The sequence below is a fragment of the Coregonus lavaretus genome (assembly GCF_964263955.1).
Source record: "Coregonus lavaretus genome assembly, chromosome: 14".
NCBI lineage: Eukaryota > Metazoa > Chordata > Actinopteri > Salmoniformes > Salmonidae > Coregonus > Coregonus lavaretus.
In genome coordinates this window covers 6693699-6712067 of record NC_140001.1, presented here as the reverse complement: position 1 = coordinate 6712067, position 18369 = coordinate 6693699, and the positions used below count along the sequence as shown (strand labels likewise).

At 42.4% G+C, this 18369-nt stretch overlaps 1 protein-coding gene across 1 annotated transcript in view; it reads left to right on the top strand.

Moving 5' to 3' along the window:
* Positions 1 to 18369, top strand: part of unc5ca (unc-5 netrin receptor Ca) — a 157967-nt gene that overhangs the window by 108303 nt on the left and 31295 nt on the right. The window contains exons 7-8 of the mRNA XM_084177519.1: positions 840 to 1028; positions 6702 to 7049. Of these exons, the coding sequence (XP_084033645.1) occupies positions 840 to 1028; positions 6702 to 7049 (537 nt within the window). The remainder of the gene's footprint in view (positions 1 to 839; positions 1029 to 6701; positions 7050 to 18369) is intronic.

Sequence of the window (18369 nt, the reverse complement as noted above, 5' to 3'; positions counted from 1 at the left end):
GTCAGAGGTGGAGGAGCTAAAGGGCATGAATGTCACCAGCCAGACTGCATTCAAAACCACAACACTTGACAAGCACTCTTCCAGAGGAAACTACCTCGAAAACCAATTGAGGCGCAATAACGTTTTAATCGATGGAATTGAGGACACAAAGACTGAAACTTGGCATGACACAGAAGTCAAGGCCAAGAAACTTCTGGCAGATCAACTCAAACTGGACCCTAAACTCACGGAGATGGAGAGGTTGTATAGGAATGGCTCTTTCTTCCATTGACATTGATTTTGAGATATGAAGACTTTTATTACAAATTAAATGAAAATTGTTCCACGAAGATGTGGTTATGAAAATCATAACTGGCACGCAGATCAGTATAAATGGTAGGATAACTTGGCACTCCAAATGGATTAGGTTGCCAACCGCTGGCGTAGCCTATTACAGGCAACTTCAGGAGTGTAATGGCAGAATGTGTAGAAGCCAGCAGCAGCGGGCAGCGGAAGGAGGGTCGGGAACAGGTTTCATTCTTCTGGTTAGGCTATATATATATATATCTCTGGCTCCCTCTCTTTATTCATTTGTGTGTCTTCATGTTTTAATTGCAGTGCATAAAGCATCAGGCAAAGTAGCCTACATATAGTTGATTTTATTCAAACATAGGGTGTGTCTATATATGGGAAAATACACGTTTTAAAATGTTGATCAATCAATTGGAACAGACGACACTCGGTCGACCCAAGTTTTTTTTTTTTGTCGGGGCAGCCCTAGTTCAGCCTTAAAGTATTAATCAGGTTTAATTCTAACCAGGTTCTCACTGTGTCCCTCCCTCTCTGTGTCTCTGTCACAGCGGCCCCCAGCACAGAAAACATGGCTCTCTACGTAGGCATCGTCATCGCTGTCATCATGTGTCTGGTCATCTCCGTCATCGTGGCGCTCTTCGTCTACCGGAAAACCCACCGCGACTTTGACTCTGACATCGACTCGTCAGCCCTTAACGGAGGCTTCCAGTCGGTCAATATAAAGACAGCACGCTCAGGTGAGTAGGATGTGGGGCGGTGACTTGGTTCTAGCTTAGCCTGGGTACCAGACCTGTTTGTGCCATCATTCCAGTCCTTGCCACTCCTTGCCACATGCCAGGAGTGGAAGGATGGCACAAACAGGTCTGGTACCCAGGCTAGTTCTATCTGTGCTCTTATCGTTGCATCTTCAGACAATGGTTCAGTTTGGGATGTCTTTCCGGTAGCACTTTATTTCATGACATAGATATTACACATATTTACTAAGAAATTACATAATAAATATGGGTAATCCATACTATTTCATTTCTTAGTAAATATGGGTAATCTATACTAAGAAATGACATGGTATAGATTACCCATATTTACTAAGAAATGACATGGTATAGATTACCCATATTTACTAAGAAATTACATGGTATAGATTACCCATATTTACTAGGAAATGGCATGGTCTAGATTACCCATATTTACTAAGAAATTACATGGTATAGATTACCCATATTTACTAAGAAATGACATGGTATAGATTACCCATATTTTCTAGGAAATGACATGGTATAGATTACCCATATTTACTAGGAAATGACATGGTATAGATTACCCATATCTACTAAGAGATGACATGGTATAGATTACCCATATCTACTAAGAGATGACATGGTATAGATTACCCATATCTACTAAGAAATGACATGGTAATATAAATGGTTATTACACTGCAGTGATGTAGTTAAGTCACTAAACCTCCAGTCCGAGTCGAGTTCCAAGTCCCTAGTGTTCGAGTGAGTCCTTTATACTCAAGTCACGAGCTACTTTTAATTAGTATTGTAAAGCAAACTAGATAATACAGCTATGTAACATTTTCTGCTGCAGCTAAATTAGTAGGTTGAATAATGCAAAATAGGTAGATTTTCTGACAAAGTCATAACCGGTCGAGTCCATGTCCGAATCACCACTGGTCCGAGTCGGCGTCGTGAAAATCTTGACTTGAGTCTGAGTCAAGTCTGAGTCCTGGACTCGAGTACTACAACACCGTATAAATTACTATTGGGGGGGATTCATTAAACCAACACCACCAAGCACCATTTGGTACTAGGTAGTTACAGATGTTTTTGAAGCCAACATGTCCTATTAGAAACCGGGTAAAGACTAGTGGAGACAGTCAAATAAAGTGCTACAATTCTTCGTACAGGGGGATATGCAGTAACACAGTGTCTTTCAGTATGTTAATAAGATTATGAATTGCTATTTACAGTTGAAGTCAGAAGTTTACATACACTTAGGTTGGAGTCATTAAAACTAGTTTTTCAACCACTCCACACATTTCTTGTTAACAAACTATAGTTTTGGCAAGTCGGTTAGGACATCTACTTTGTCCATGACACAAGTAATTTTTCCAACAATTGTTTACAGACAGATTATTTCACTTATAATTCACTGTATCACAATTCCAGTGGGTCAGAAGTTTACATACACTAAGTTGACTGTGCCTTTAAACAGCTTGGAAAATTCCAGAAAATGATGTCATGGCTTTAGAAGCTTCTGATAGGCTAATTGACATCATTTGAGTCAATTGGAGGTGTACCTGTGGATGTATTTCAAGGCCTACCTTCAAACTCAGTGTCTCTTTGCTTGACATCATGGGTAAATGAAAATCAGCCAAGACCTCAGAAAACAAATTGTAGACCTCCACAAGTCTGGTTCATCCTTGGGAGCAATTTCCAAACACCTGAAGGTACCACGTTCATCTGTACAAACAATAGTACGCAAGTATAAACACTATGGGACCACACAGCCGTCATACCACTCAGGAGGAGACGCGTTCTATCTCCTAGAGATGAACGTACTTTGGTGCGAAAAGTGCAAATAAATCCTAGAACAACAGCAAAGGACCTTGTGAAGATGCTGGAGGAAACAGGTACAAAAGTATCTACTGTATATCCACAGTAAAACGAGTCCTATATCGACATAACCTGAAAGGCCGCTCAGCAAGGAAGAAGCCACTGCTCCAAAACCGCCATAAAAAAGCCAGACTACGGTTTGCAACTGCACATGGGGACAAAGATTGTACTTTTTGGAGAAATGTCCTCTGGTCTGATTAAACAAAAATAAAACTGTTTGGCCATAATGACCATTGTTATGTTTGGAGGAAAAAGGGGGTTTCTTGCAAGCCAAAGAACACCATTCCAACCGTGAAGCACGGGGGTGGCAGCATCATGCTGTGGGGGTGCTTTGCTGCAGGAGGGACTGGTGCACTTCACAAAATAGATGGCATCATGAGGAAGGAAAATGATGTGGATATATTGAAGCAACATCTCAAGACATCAGTCAGGAAGTTAAAGCTTGGTCGCAAATGGGTCTTCCAAATGGACAGTGACCCCAAGCATACTTCCAAAGTTGTGGCAAAATGGCTTAAGGACAACAAAATCAAGGTATTGGAGTGGCCATCACAAAGCCCTGACCTCAATCCTATAGAACATTTGTGGGCAGAACTGAAAAAGCGTGTGCGAACAAGGAGGCCTACAAACCTGACTCCGTTACACCAGCTCTGTCAGGAGGAATGGGCCAACATTCACCCAACTTATTGTGGGAAGCTTGTGGAAGGCTACCCGACAGGTTTGACCCAAGTTAAACAATTTAAAGGCAATGCTACCAAATACTAATTGAGTGTATGTAAACTTCTGACCCACTGGGAATGTGATGAAAGAAATAAAAGCTGAAATAAAGCATTCTCTCTACTATAATTCTGACATTTCACATTCTTAAAATAAAGTGGTGATCCTAACTGACCTAAGACAGGGAATTTTTACTAGGATTACATGTCAGGAATTGTGAAAAAATGAGATTAAATGTATTTGACTAAGGTGTATGTAAACTTCCGACTTCAACTGTAACTGCTTATTTAATCTAGATATACACTAATGTAACCATAATTAATATCCATGATTTAATCATGGCCGTAGTAATTCTCTTAGTTAGCTATTTTTTGTATAATAGCCTCCCGGAGAAAGTATAATACTTCCTTCTCCTCCTATCATGGCTTTCTGTTTCACTGATAACATCAAGATGTTACATGGTATAGATTACTAATGTTGAGTCCAGATACTCAACATTAGTCATTCCTGATAGACTTTCCTCTTTCCTTCCATCCTGTTGGGGGATGGTACAGACCATAGAAAAATGCCCCAAAGCACCTCAGACCACAGTCATTTCCTCTGTGGGGGTATAGTCAATATGGCCGCCGCACCGGTCCACCCACCATATAGCATCAACTTGAAAGGTAATGTCCATTCTAGTAATTATATTTCCATGGTAGACTGCCTGATGCTCCAGTACTGTAGCTATGTCACAACCATCCACGTTTTCCTCTGCCATTGCACCTGTTAGGTACAGACAACACACGATAACACCAGACCTCACCAGTACAGACAACACACGATAACACCAGACCTCACCGGTACAGACAACACACGATAACACCAGACCTCACCAGTACAGACAACACACGATAACACCAGACCTCACCGGTACAGACAACACACGATAACACCAGACCTCACCGATACAGACAACACACGATAACACCAGACCTCACCAGTACAGACAACTCACGATAACACCAGACCTCACCGGTACAGACAACACACGATAACACCAGACCTCACCAGTACAGACAACACACGATAACACCAGACCTCACCGGTACAGACAACACACGATAACACCAGACCTCACCAGTACAGACAACTCACGATAACACCAGACCTCACCGGTACAGACAACACACGATAACACCAGACCTCACCAGTACAGACAACTCACGATAACACCAGACCTCACCGGTACAGACAACACACGATAACACCAGACCTCACCGATACAGACAACACACGATAACACCAGACCTCACCGATACAGACAACTCACGATAACACCAGACCTCACCGATACAGACAACTCACGATAACACCAGACCTCACCGGTACAGACAACTCACGATAACACCAGACCTCACCGGTACAGACAACTCACGATAACACCAGACCTCAACAGTAGTGACCTTCATCATCAGCGTGACAGGCAATTCTCATTAGATCAGGGTTGAAAAGATGTCGGAGACCAACCGTGCAGCTTTGTGTTATTAATCCCATACTCTCCCTCACCCCCCCACTGGTCCTAAAGGTGGCCTTTACGTCTAGACAGAAGCTTCTGTAGTCCACCGCTGTGAACGTTCCCTGCTGGTTGCCTGCCTGGTCTCTTACTGAGAGAGGGGAAGACAGAGGCCGGATTAACATTCAAATCAGGGTGTGAATGAAAAACGGAGGTCTAAGATGGAATGCAATTTGGTCGGCAGCGCATTGTGTGTGTGTGAGTGTGTGTCTGAGTGCCGGGTGACATTTCATCAGCAGACCATCAGGATGTCAATCCGGTGGTGAAGGCTCGTCTCAGGTTAATATTAATAAAGAATTCCGTTTCCTCCTTCCTCCTCCATCACGCACTTGGCGGTCTGTTGCCTGTTAATTACATTTCACTGGGGGAGAATTGGTGGAAAGATGAGCTGGCTGGAGGAGTACACAGACAGAGTGAAGGTGAAGGAGGGAGGGAGGGACGGTGAGGGATCGGGGTGCGAGGTTTCACAAACAAACTAAAGTAGTGGACGAGCTCCCACTGTGAATAGGAACAGGATTATCAGCCTTTGTGTCCCAAATGGCACCCTATTCCCGATGTAGTGCACTACTTTTCACCAGGGCCCAGAGGGAAGCAGTGCACTACAAAGGGAATATGTTTCCATTTGGTATGCAGAAAGCGTCTTGTCAGTAAGATGATGGATGGATGGAGGGATGGATGGAACCATACACTAACACTCAGACAAAGGAGTTGATGCTTAACGTATGTTCAGTGATTTATGATATCATACCTGGGCTCTAATGCTTTCAGCGTTTTCATCAAGTCTGTCTGTAGTGCCTCATGGGCGCTGTTTGTACCTTTTGGGACTATGCCTAGCTCAATGGAACCAATGGAAATCTCGTTCAAGAGTAGCTATAGTATTGGAATGAAAACAACTACTATGTTGAACGTGCAGGTCTGTTTCATATACTGCACCATAGCTGACGTAGAAGGAGATAGAAGATGATGGAGGCTCTGGTTTAATCAACGGTGTAGGGTGAAGTTGCCCCTAGACGCTGATCTTAGGTCAGTTTAGCATTTTCCCCACTAATGGTTAAGGTTAGGATTAGTGGAGAGGAAGCTGATCCTAGATCTGTACCTAGGGGAAACTTCAACCCAGAGCGTAATCAGCTGCTACATTCAGAGCAGGTGTGTCTGTTGTGGCATGCTAACGAGTTGATTAGCAATCAGTGTTAATGTTCAGACCAAGTGTCGGGGCTCTTAACAAAAGTCCCCCGTATAGAAAACGCCTCGTACAATAACTCTTGTAATGTAATGGAACTGAGTCATTTGACCCATTTGGTTTGACATTGTATTGTGTGATTAGACATTTTGAGACAATAATTCCTAAATATAAACCTATGGTACATACTTCCTGATGCAGTCTGCTCTTGATCAACCAGGTTATTATTGTGAAGATAATTTGTTCTTGATTTACATGGCTAAATAAACAAATTTGGTAAATATTAATTTGGAATTTGACAAAACGTATGACCCAATCATCGCTGACCTCTGACCCACAGCTGACTTGCTCACCGCTCCCCCGGACCTGACCAACGCTGCAGCCATGTACCGTGGGCCCGTCTATGCCCTCCACGACATGTCCGACAAGATCCCCATGACCAACTCGCCCCTCCTGGACCCCCTGCCCAACCTGAAGATCAAGGTGTATAACTCCTCCGGCCTGGTCACTCCATCGGAAGACCTGTCTGACTTTTCCTCCAAGCTGTCCCCTAAGGTCACCCAGTCCCTGCTGGACAGTGAGACCGTGAACCTGCGTAGCCAGAGCCTGGCTCGGACCCGAGACCCCTCCTGCACCGCCGCAGGCTCCTTCAACTCCCAGGGAGGACACCTCATTGTGCCCAACTCAGGTACTCAATCAGCCCTGTTTCAAGTTTTGATTGTCACGTGCACTAGTACAGTGAAATGCCTTTCTTGCTCTTTCCCAACAATGCAGTAATCAATATCAGTAGTAATAATATCAGTAGTACTATAAAACATTTATAAAAAAGTAAAGTAGAACAAAGACGCACGAGAAATAGAAATAAGAAGAACACTAGAAAGTCAGTAGCTATATACAGGGACAGATCCAGGGTCAGTAGCTATATACAGGGACAGTTCCAGGGTCAGTAGCTATATACAGGGACAGTTCCAGGGTCAGTAGCTATATACAGGGACAGTTCCAGGGTCAGTAGCTATATACAGGGACAGTTCCAGGGTCAGTAGCTATATACAGGGACAGTTCCAGGGTCAGTAGCTATATACAGGGACAGTTCCAGGGTCAGTAGCTATATACAGGGACAGTAGCTATATACAGGGACAGATACAGGGACAGTTCCAGGGTCAGTAGCTATATACAGGGACAGTTCCAGGGTCAGTAGCTATATACAGGGACAGTAGCTATATACAGGGACAGATACAGGGACAGTTCCAGGGTCAGTAGCTATATACAGGGACAGTTCCAGGGTCAGTAGCTATATACAGGGACAGTTCCAGGGTCAGTAGATATATACAGGGACAGTTCCAGGGTCAGTAGCTATATACAGGGACAGTTCCAGGGTCAGTAGCTATATACAGGGACAGTTCCAGGCAGGGTCAGTAGCTATATACAGGGACAGTTCCAGGGTCAGTAGCTATATACAGGGTCAGTAGCTATATACAGGGACAGTTCCAGGGTCAGTAGCTATATACAGGGGCAGTTCCAGGGTCAGTAGCTATATACAGGGACAGTTCCAGGGTCAGTAGCTATATACAGGGACAGATCCAGGGTCAGTAGATATATACAGGGTCGGTTCCAGGGTCAGTAGCTATATACAGGGTCAGTAGCTAAATACAGGGTCAGTAGCTAAATACAGGGTCAGTAGCTATATACAGGGTCAGTAGATATATACAGGGTCGGTTCCAGGGTCAGTAGCTATATACAGGGTCAGTAGCTATATACAGGGTCAGTAGATATATACATGGTCAGTAGCTATATACAGGGTCGGTTCCAGGGTCAGTAGATATATACAGGGTCGGTTCCAGGGTCAGTAGCTATATGCAGGGTCAGTAGCTATATACAGGGTCAGTAGATATATACATGGTCAGTAGCTATATACAGGGTCGGTTCCAGGGTCAGTAGCTATATACAGGGACAGTTCCAGGGTCAGTAGCTATATACAGGGACAGATCCAGGGTCAGTAGCTATATACAGGGACAGATCCAGGGTCAGTAGCTATATACAGGGACAGATCCAGGGTCAGTAGCTATATACAGGGACAGTTCCAGGGTCAGTAGCTATATACAGGGACAGATCCAGGGTCAGTAGCTATATACAGGGACAGATCCAGGGTCAGTAGCTATATACAGGGACAGTTCCAGGGTCAGTAGCTATATACAGGGACAGATCCAGGGTCAGTAGCTATATACAGGGACAGATCCAGGGTCAGTAGCTATATACAGGGACAGTTCCAGGGTCAGTAGCTATATACAGGGTCAGTAGCTAAATACAGGGTCAGTAGCTATATACAGGGTCAGTAGATATATACATGGTCAGTAGCTATATACAGGGTCGGTTCCAGGGTCAGTAGCTATATACAGGGTCAGTAGCTATATACAGGGTCAGTAGATATATACATGGTCAGTAGCTATATACAGGGTCGGTTCCAGGGTCAGTAGATATATACAGGGTCGGTTCCAGGGTCAGTAGCTATATACAGGGTCGGTTCCAGGGTCAGTAGCTATATACAGGGTCGGTTCCAGGGTCAGTAGATATATATACAGGGTCGGTTCCAGGGTCAGTAGCTATATACAGGGTCGGTTCCAGGATCAGTAGCTATATACAGGGTCGGTTCCAGGGTCAGTAGATATATATACAGGGTCGGTTCCAGGGTCAGTAGCTATATGCAGGGTCGGTTCCAGGATCAGTAGCTATATACAGGGTCGGTTCCAGGCAGGGTCAGTAGCTATATACAGGGTCGGTTCCAGGGTCAGTAGCTATATACAGGGTCGGTTCCAGGGTCAGTAGTTATATACAGGGTCGGTTCCAGGGTCAGTAGCTATATACAGGGTCGGTTCCAGGGTCAGTAGCTATATACAGGGTCGGTTCCAGGGTCAGTAGATATATACAGGGTCGGTTCCAGGATCAGTAGCTATATACAGGGTCGGTTCCAGGGTCAGTAGCTATATACAGTGTCGGTTCCAGGGTCAGTAGCTATATACAGGGACAGTTCCAGGGTCAGTAGATATATACAGGGTCGGTTCCAGGATCAGTAGCTATATACAGGGTCGGTTCCAGGATCAGTAGCTATATACAGGGTCGGTTCCAGGGTCAGTAGATATATACAGGGTCGGTTCCAGGGTCAGTAGCTATATACAGGGTCGGTTCCAGGGTCAGTAGCTATATACAGGGTCGGTTCCAGGGTCAGTAGATATATATACAGGGTCGGTTCCAGGGTCAGTAGCTATATACAGGGACAGTTCCAGGGTCAGTGCCAATACCATATTTACAATGTGCAGGGATACTGGTGTGTTAGGGTTAGATATGTACAGGGGTAAGGTGACTAGGTATCAGGATATATGATCACTTAACTGTTAATGTAAAAAGTTGATTTACAGATAACCAGCCTAAACCTCAGAGTAAGCATAACAGAAGCCCAGTGGTACTGTCATTTCTCTGAGCCCAATACTAATGACTGATAAACACTGTATAACATGTGGATGTGTAGATACCAGCCCAGGACAGCTCAGCCCAGGACAGCTCAGCCCAGGACAGCTCAGCCCAGGACAGCTCAGCCCAGGACAGCTCAGCCCAGGACAGTTTGGTCCCAAAGTGTCAATCAGACATTATTATCATTATTATTATTATTATTATTATTATTATTATTATTATTATTATTATTATTATTATTATTATTATTCAAGTACTGTAAATTAAACTTCTATTATAGACCTTCTAATGGACCTGGTTTAGGACTCACTATGAATGTGTGATCCTATGTCCTCCACATCAAAGAGCTTCAGTGTATAAAGTCCTCTGAGACTCTTGGCCGCCACCCTGGCATCATGCCACCGTCCCATCATGCCACCCTCCCATCATGCCACCCTCCCATCATGCCACCCTCCCATCATGCCACCCTCCCATCATGCCACCCTCCCATCATGCCACCCTCCCATCATGCCACCCTCCCATCATGCCACCCTGCCATCATGCCACCCTCCCATCATGCCACCCTCCCAGCATGCCACCGTCCCATCATGCCACCCTCCCATCATGCCACCCTCCCATCATGCCACCCTGCCATCATGCCACCCTCCCATCATGCCACCCTCCCATCATGCCACCCTGCCATTATGCCACCCTCCCATCATGCCACCGTCCCATCATGCCACCCTCCCATCATGCCACCGTCCCATCATGCCACCGTCCCATCATGCCACCCTCCCATCATGCCACCCTCCCATCATGCCACCCTCCCATCATGCCACCCTCCCATCATGCCACCCTCCCATCATGCCACCCTGCCATCATGCCACCCTGCCATCATGCCACCCTCCCATCATGCCACCCTCCCATCATGCCACCCTCCCATCATGCCACCCTCCCATCATGCCACCCTCCCATCATGCCACCCTCCCATCATGCCACCCTCCCATCATGCCACCCTCCCATCATGCCACCCTGCCATCATGCCACCCTCCCATCATGCCACCCTCCCATCATGCCACCCTCCCATCATGCCACCCTCCCATCATGCCACCCTCCCATCATGCCACCCTGCCATCATGCCACCCTCCCATCATGCCACCCTCCCATAATGCCACCCTCCCATCATGCCACCGTCCCATCATGCCACCCTCCCATCATGCCACCCTCCCATCATGCCACCCTCCCATCATGCCACCCTCCCATCATGCCACCCTCCCATCATGCCACCCTCCCATCATGCCACCGTCCCATCATGCCACCCTCCCATCATGCCACCCTCCCATCATGCCACCCTCCCATCATGCCACCCTGCCATCATGCCACCCTCCCATCATGCCACTCTCCCATAATGCCACCCTCCCATCATGCCACCGTCCCATCATGCCACCCTCCCATCATGCCACCCTCCCATCATGCCACCCTCCCATCATGCCACCCTCCCATCATGCCACCCTCCCATCATGCCACCCTCCCATCATGCCACCCTCCCATCATGCCACCCTCCCATCATGCCACCGTCCCATCATGCCACCCTCCCAGTGCCTACTCTCTAACTCTTAGATAACCAGTTGAGAGACCACTTAACAGTTCATTGACAGTATTTCAGTACTGTATTGAATTGACAGTTTGTTGATAGTGTAGAGCTTGCCAGTTTGCGGTCCTAAAACCCAGAAATAAGTTACCTCTGGTTTGTTCAGCCGGGAAAAAATTAATGGGGAATAAGGTCTGAGGTTAACATAGGCTTAGGAGATCTTATACATTTTGCTCTGAGATAATTGCAGTCAGTTAACATTACCTTTATGAATTATGAAGTCTTTATGTTTTGTTCTGAGATAATAGCAGTCAGTTAACATGACCTTTATGAATTATGAAGTCTTTATGTTTTGTTCTGAGATAATAGCAGTCAGTTAACATGACCTTTATGAATTATGAAGCCTTTATGTTTTGTTCTGAGCTAATAGCAGTCAGTTAAAATGACCTTTATGAATGATGAAGCCTTTATGTTTTGTTCTGAGCTAATAGCAGTAGGTTAACATGACCTTTATGAATTATGAAGCTTTTATGTTTTGTTCTGAGATAATAGCAGTCAGTTAAAATGACCTTTATGAATTATGAAGCCTTTATGTTTTGTTCTGAGCTAATAGCAGTCAGTTAACATGACCTTTATGAATTATGAAGCCTTTATGTTTTGTTCTGAGCTAATAGCAGTCAGTTAACATGACCTTTATGAATTATGAAGCCTTTATGTTTTGTTCTGAGCTAATAGCAGTCAGTTAACATGACCTTTATGAATTATGAAGCCTTTATGTTTTGTTCTGAGCTAATAGCAGTCAGTTAACATGACCTTTATGAATTATGAAGCCTTTATGTTTTGTTCTGAGCTAATAGCAGTCAGTTAACATGACCTTTATGAAATATGAAGCCTTTATGTTTTGTTCTGAGCTAATAGCAGTCAGTTAACATGACCTTTATGAATTATGAAGCCTTTATGTTTTGTTCTGAGATAATAGCAGTCAGTTAACATGACCTTTATGAATTATGAAGCCTTTATGTTTTGTTCTGAGCTAATAGCAGTCAGTTAACATGACCTTTATGAATTATGAAGCCTTTATGTTTTGTTCTGAGCTAATAGCAGTCAGTTAACATGACCTTTATGAATGATGAAGCCTTTATGTTTTGTTCTGAGCTAATAGCAGTCAGTTAACATGACCTTTATGAATTATGAAGCCTTTATGTTTTGTTCTGAGCTAATAGCAGTCAGTTAACATGACCTTTATGAATTATGAAGCCTTTATGTTTTGTTCTGAGCTAATAGCAGTCAGTTAACATGACCTTTATGAATTATGAAGCCTTTATGTTTTGTTCTGAGCTAATAGCAGTCAGTTAACATGACCTTTATGAATTATGAAGCCTTTATGTTTTGTTCTGAGATAATAGCAGTCAGTTAACATGACCTTTATAAATTATGAAGCCTTTATGTTTTGTTCTGAGCTAATAGCAGTCAGTTAACATGACCTTTATGAATTATGAAGCCTTTATGTTTTGTTCTGAGATAATAGCAGTCAGTTAACATGACCTTTATAAATTATGAAGCCTTTATGTTTTGTTCTGAGCTAATAGCAGTCAGTTAACATGACCTTTATGAATTATGAAGCCTTTATGTTTTGTTCTGAGCTAATAGCAGTCAGTTAACATGACCTTTATGAATTATGAAGCCTTTATGTTTTGTTCTGAGCTAATAGCAGTCAGTTAACATGACCTTTATGAATTATGAAGCCTTTATGTGATTTCTGTTTTTTACTATTACATACATTCTTCAAAATTCACAAAAAGTGACGTTAGCTGATGAAGATTATCTCATTGAACAAAATGTATAAGATCTCCTAAGCCAGTTTTTACCAAATACCTTATTTTCGGCTTTTATCACAGAACCCTACAAAAACGCCATTCATTTTCCTCATAGGCTTTGTCCAACGAACCATGGTGGAGTCAGTGCCTACTAAAAGACCTCATTACTATTTCTCTCTATTTCAGTACTGTGTTGAATTGACAGTTCGTTGACAGTGTTTCAGTACTGTATTGAATTGACAGTTTGTGTGTTTCAGTACTGTATTGAATTGGCAGTTCGTTGACAGTGTTTCAGTAATGTATTGAATTGACAGTTCGTTGAGTGTTTCAGTACTGTTATGATGGGTTTCTGGTATCGAGAAGTTCAGGATGCAAGAGAATATGGGACACAGATGGAGATTGGATTCAGTCATTATTTAATTCAATGACAGGCAGTACGGACGTAGCCTCTTGCCATATGAATGACTTCCATAGAAAATCTCTCAGTTTATATAATGCTCTCCGAGCTGCTTCTTGATATTATCTGCCAACCATCATTGAGTGTCACTCATCTACCACAATAGCATCCCCATGCTTGGTATTGTATGTCATCCCAGCCAGGCCATTCCATCACGTACACCTTCTAAGATTATCACAAGTGGCCCCCAATCTATCTTGGCACGCAGACCTTCTGTCCCTCACCAGTGACCTGTGTAACACATGGCGTTAAGAAATACATTCTTAACATCATGACATCATCCAAGAAAATACATTGATACATGACACTTTCTAAGTTACATGTAGATTATAATATATTAAAATCAATATATCTCAATAATAATAATGTCAGTCTTCTTCATCCATGTTCATTCAGAGGAACCCCAAGCTTTGCTCTGGTCACTTGGGGCGCTATCTGATCAACTGATGGGGGGGCAGTTAGCTTAGTGGGTAAGAGCGTTGTGCCAGTAACTGAAAGGTCGCTGGTTCTAATCCCCAAGCTGACTAGGTGAAAAATCTGTCTATGTGCCCTTAAGCAAGGCACTTAACCCTAATTGCTCCTGTAAGTCGCTCTGGATAAGAGCGTCTGCTAAATGACAAAAATGTAATGTAAAATGATGTAGTCTTGTTTCCACATCTTCAAGCCTGTAAACCTTAAATTCCACATGATACACTTCCAACTTAACATTCCTCAATCAACATTATCAATGGACTCTACACTTGAATAAGCTGATATAGATGAAGAATTAGTACTCTCCCTCCTCGCATTAACATTGACTGATACATCTCTAGCTGTAATCACTGATCCCATCCTGTATTTCTCTAATATTTCCCATAGCTTTAGTTAAATTCCCAAAACCTTCTTATTCTGATGGCAAGTATGTACAACATGTACAACATACATCTCCCTCTATAAATCGCATACATTTCCCCTTTATCTACTGTAATAGCATCCAATGCTATGCGATTATCAATTGCATAGTGTCCAATAAGTGACATTTCAGAGCCAATTGCTTGAAAATCAAAGACTGTTAATAGGTACAATATTCAACTCTGTTCAACCCTGGCTCTGGTCCCATAATATGCCCGAGGAGAGATACACAGGATAACACTGGTATCAGTCCCTGTTAAAATCAGTACAGCTTTGGACTAGTTAGGATTGAGGAATTCAACCAAAGCTCAGATCAAATGGAAATAGCATAAACAATTCCTACGTCACAAATACCAAACCCCATGATAGGAACCAATTAACTTATTGCCAAGCAACAGAGATATGTATCACTCTAAACATCCATATCAATACCTCCCAATACTTAAAATGTATATAGTGACTAATATGTGAATACGGTAACTTAATAATCAACATATTCATGATTTCAGGCACAACCCTCACATTAACTTACATGTTTCAAACAGTAAGATTAAAAAATGTCTACTCAAAATAAATCATATAAGTGTATCCTAAGACATTACCATAACGTATCACTGTTTTAACCCATAATATATATATAAGACATTTAGCTCAATTGTACAAGCAATACCCTTCATGCTGAAAATAGTTATACTAATGATTTACTTAAATCACTCAGTCATCTTATAAATTATAACCAAAACCAAATTACTTAACACAACCAAAATTTAGAATGACAATTCTTATTGATTCACTTGGCCCTTATCAAAGTTAAAAACCCTCAACTTTTTTTCACCCATTGCAACTGTCAGAATGTACACTTCTATTAACATACAGTATAAATATCCATAATTCTATTATGACCTTCCTCATCCTGAGAATAACTACAGATCATCATCTCAATGCATTCCTAGTACTATTAATTTAGCAGTGTATATACATCCTACCCAAATTAGCAAATTTAGATAAATCCAAATGTATAATCAACACAGCTGACCAACCCTTTCCTTCCTCGGCACTTAAATCTTCTGGCGTCCCTTCATTATCTTCCTCAGACAGCTTCATAGTTCAAAATGAATTGCCAATGACATTGTCCCAACTTCAATGTCTCATCCGAGTCACCACCATCTCTACTCCCCATTGTGTCTTGTCCATTTGCTAACCATAATACCAACAACATGAGAAATGTTGCATTTGAACAGATCTTTCTCTGTTCTCACTCAATGGTGGACTCCTGTCCCACTCCCTCGAGATAAAAACATGAGAGAAAATCCTTTGATAGCTTCGATTGGCTGTTGTAGACCGGTTGCAGGTAGAAGTGGTGCTGTACAGGAACGTCTTCAACGCCTCTGATGTTCATCTTCAGCCGGTTCAGAGGTTGTTTCTTTTTAAGGTTCATACCATTCTAGGCCAAATTATCCCTGCTATGCATCAAGACACCATCTGTATTTACCTCACCAGAAAACAGAACATAACAGTTTATTTGAGTTCACTTCTAATCCAAGAAATCCATATAAGCATTGATTATATGACAAATTATTATGTTTTACCAATTATTCTTAATACCAATTCCTAATATACTTCCCAATTTCTGTTAGGTAAACCCTCCAAATACATATAAATAAATGGTGTGACAGTCAGGTGATTCTTGAAATGTTGGAAGATCTTGAAGTTCTTGGATGTTCTTGGAGGTCTGTCCCTCCACCGAGGGAATCAGCCAGAACACGTAGCTCATCAGTAGCATTCCCCTTGCCATCGTCTCCCATCACCTGATCCTTGTCAGCTCCAGCATCCTCAGCTCCCTCATCTCTAGGTCGTCGGTTTCCTCGTAGTACTCAGTTGCAGTGGTTTACATGACACCAGGTCGATCTCCCCTTTATCCATACATCCGTTGGTGTAGACTGGGTGACGATGTATGGTCCTTTTAGATCTGACCCTTCTTCTTCGCTCTGTGGAGTGTGTCCTTCTGGCAGCATACCAATAGGGAAGTTGAGAATCCCTGCTGCAAAGACACACAGACATAGACACAAAAGAAAACAATGCTCCGCAGTGGCGGTGCCATCTTCCTCCTCTGAGTTGGAACACTCCTACACCGGGACACATAGATGCAGGTATCTCTCTCTGCTACTTTCCCCTCCATAGAGTTAGCCAGCAACACCTAGTACTGACCTCCCCACCTGGGTTTTGTCCATCTCTTACTTCTTTAATCCTTTACCGCCAGTCTCCCAGGTGCATACAATGCCCAGATTCTCCTGTTAGGCAGAGAAGTCTCAACAACATTGCTAGGTGCGATACCGTATGCTACTATACCCGGTCTTCTTATCACTCAGGAGAAGCCTTGATATTAGGAAGTGCCCATTCTTGCAGCTTGCTATCGGTCACCAGTTTCATAGACAGGCCTCCTCTACATCCTTCCTTATACCACAAATACACTTACACCTAAATAATTTTATCTAACCCATAACACATGAATTACTACTGCTCATATTCTTAATACAATTTGCATATTTAACAAAAAACCTAATTCGAGCATTACTTCCCCCCTTTTGGACACATGACTCACTTCGTGATTCATGCGTTCAAAAACAAAACAACAATATTGCCTGTTAAACCAAAATAATAAATGAAATTAAAATGACAACATTTGATAATACAATAACTTAATTGTATCCCATTAAGTAATTCAAGTAATATCAACATTTGACTAGCGCCAGGTGTTCCTCATTCAGGACTAGCTCTCTCACTCTTACCTTATTATGGTCCAAATCATATATATGACTATTGCCAAATTATAAACTTCTTCATAATTATCAGTATTATAAATTACCTTCAACTCGGTATAATAAATTACCTTAAATTCCTCATCCCATGCCTCTTTGCTTTCCAGTATGGGTGATCAATTCACACTAGAAAGTCAGGACTGAGTTCAGAGGTCATTCAAACCCTTCAAATAAGTGTTCCATTCTATAGTATAAACTACATTATAAACAAGTCATTTAGCAGATGCTCTTATCCAGAGTGACTTACAGTTAGTGAGTGCATACATTTTTCATACTGGCCCCCTTTGGGAAACGAACCTACAACATTCTCTACCAACTGAGCTACAACTAATCATTAACAACAGTTAAAACATTTCATAAATGTTTTGTATCCCAAGTGTACAGTAAGTCCTCATTAAGTCCTCATTACGTTCTTAAAATAAATCACGTGTTTACCCAAAACTCACACATAAAACAACATTTCAGAAAGTTCCCTGTGTGTGTTCCTTTAAGACGTACCATCTTTGACCCGTTAAAACACCCTAAAATAAAAATAAAAAGCCTATATAACCGTTATAATAGGTTAGTTGTGTGTGGTTATTTGAAAAACCATATTGGAAAACATAAAACAAAAATAGCCAGGCCTTATTTAATTTGGTAGCTCCCTCTTATGACCTTATTATAAGACTGCCAAATGTTACTAACTGCTCCCCCTAGCCCACAGACCAATGAGAGATAAGGAAATCCCCATTTTCCTGGAAGAGAAAGTATACATTTCGTTAACATTCAATTATAATCAGCAATCCAAAAATATTAATTTCACACAAGACATGATGCAGATATACCCTGTCCTACCTCACATCAATAATTGTTTGTTTCAATCTAATTCCACATAACTACTCCAGAAGATTGCATAAAATCTCTCAAAGGATTAAAATTCACTGAAGGTTCTTTTGAGTTTACAATTAGTATTTTTAATGAATACTCTTTATACCTCATTCCTTTTAAGT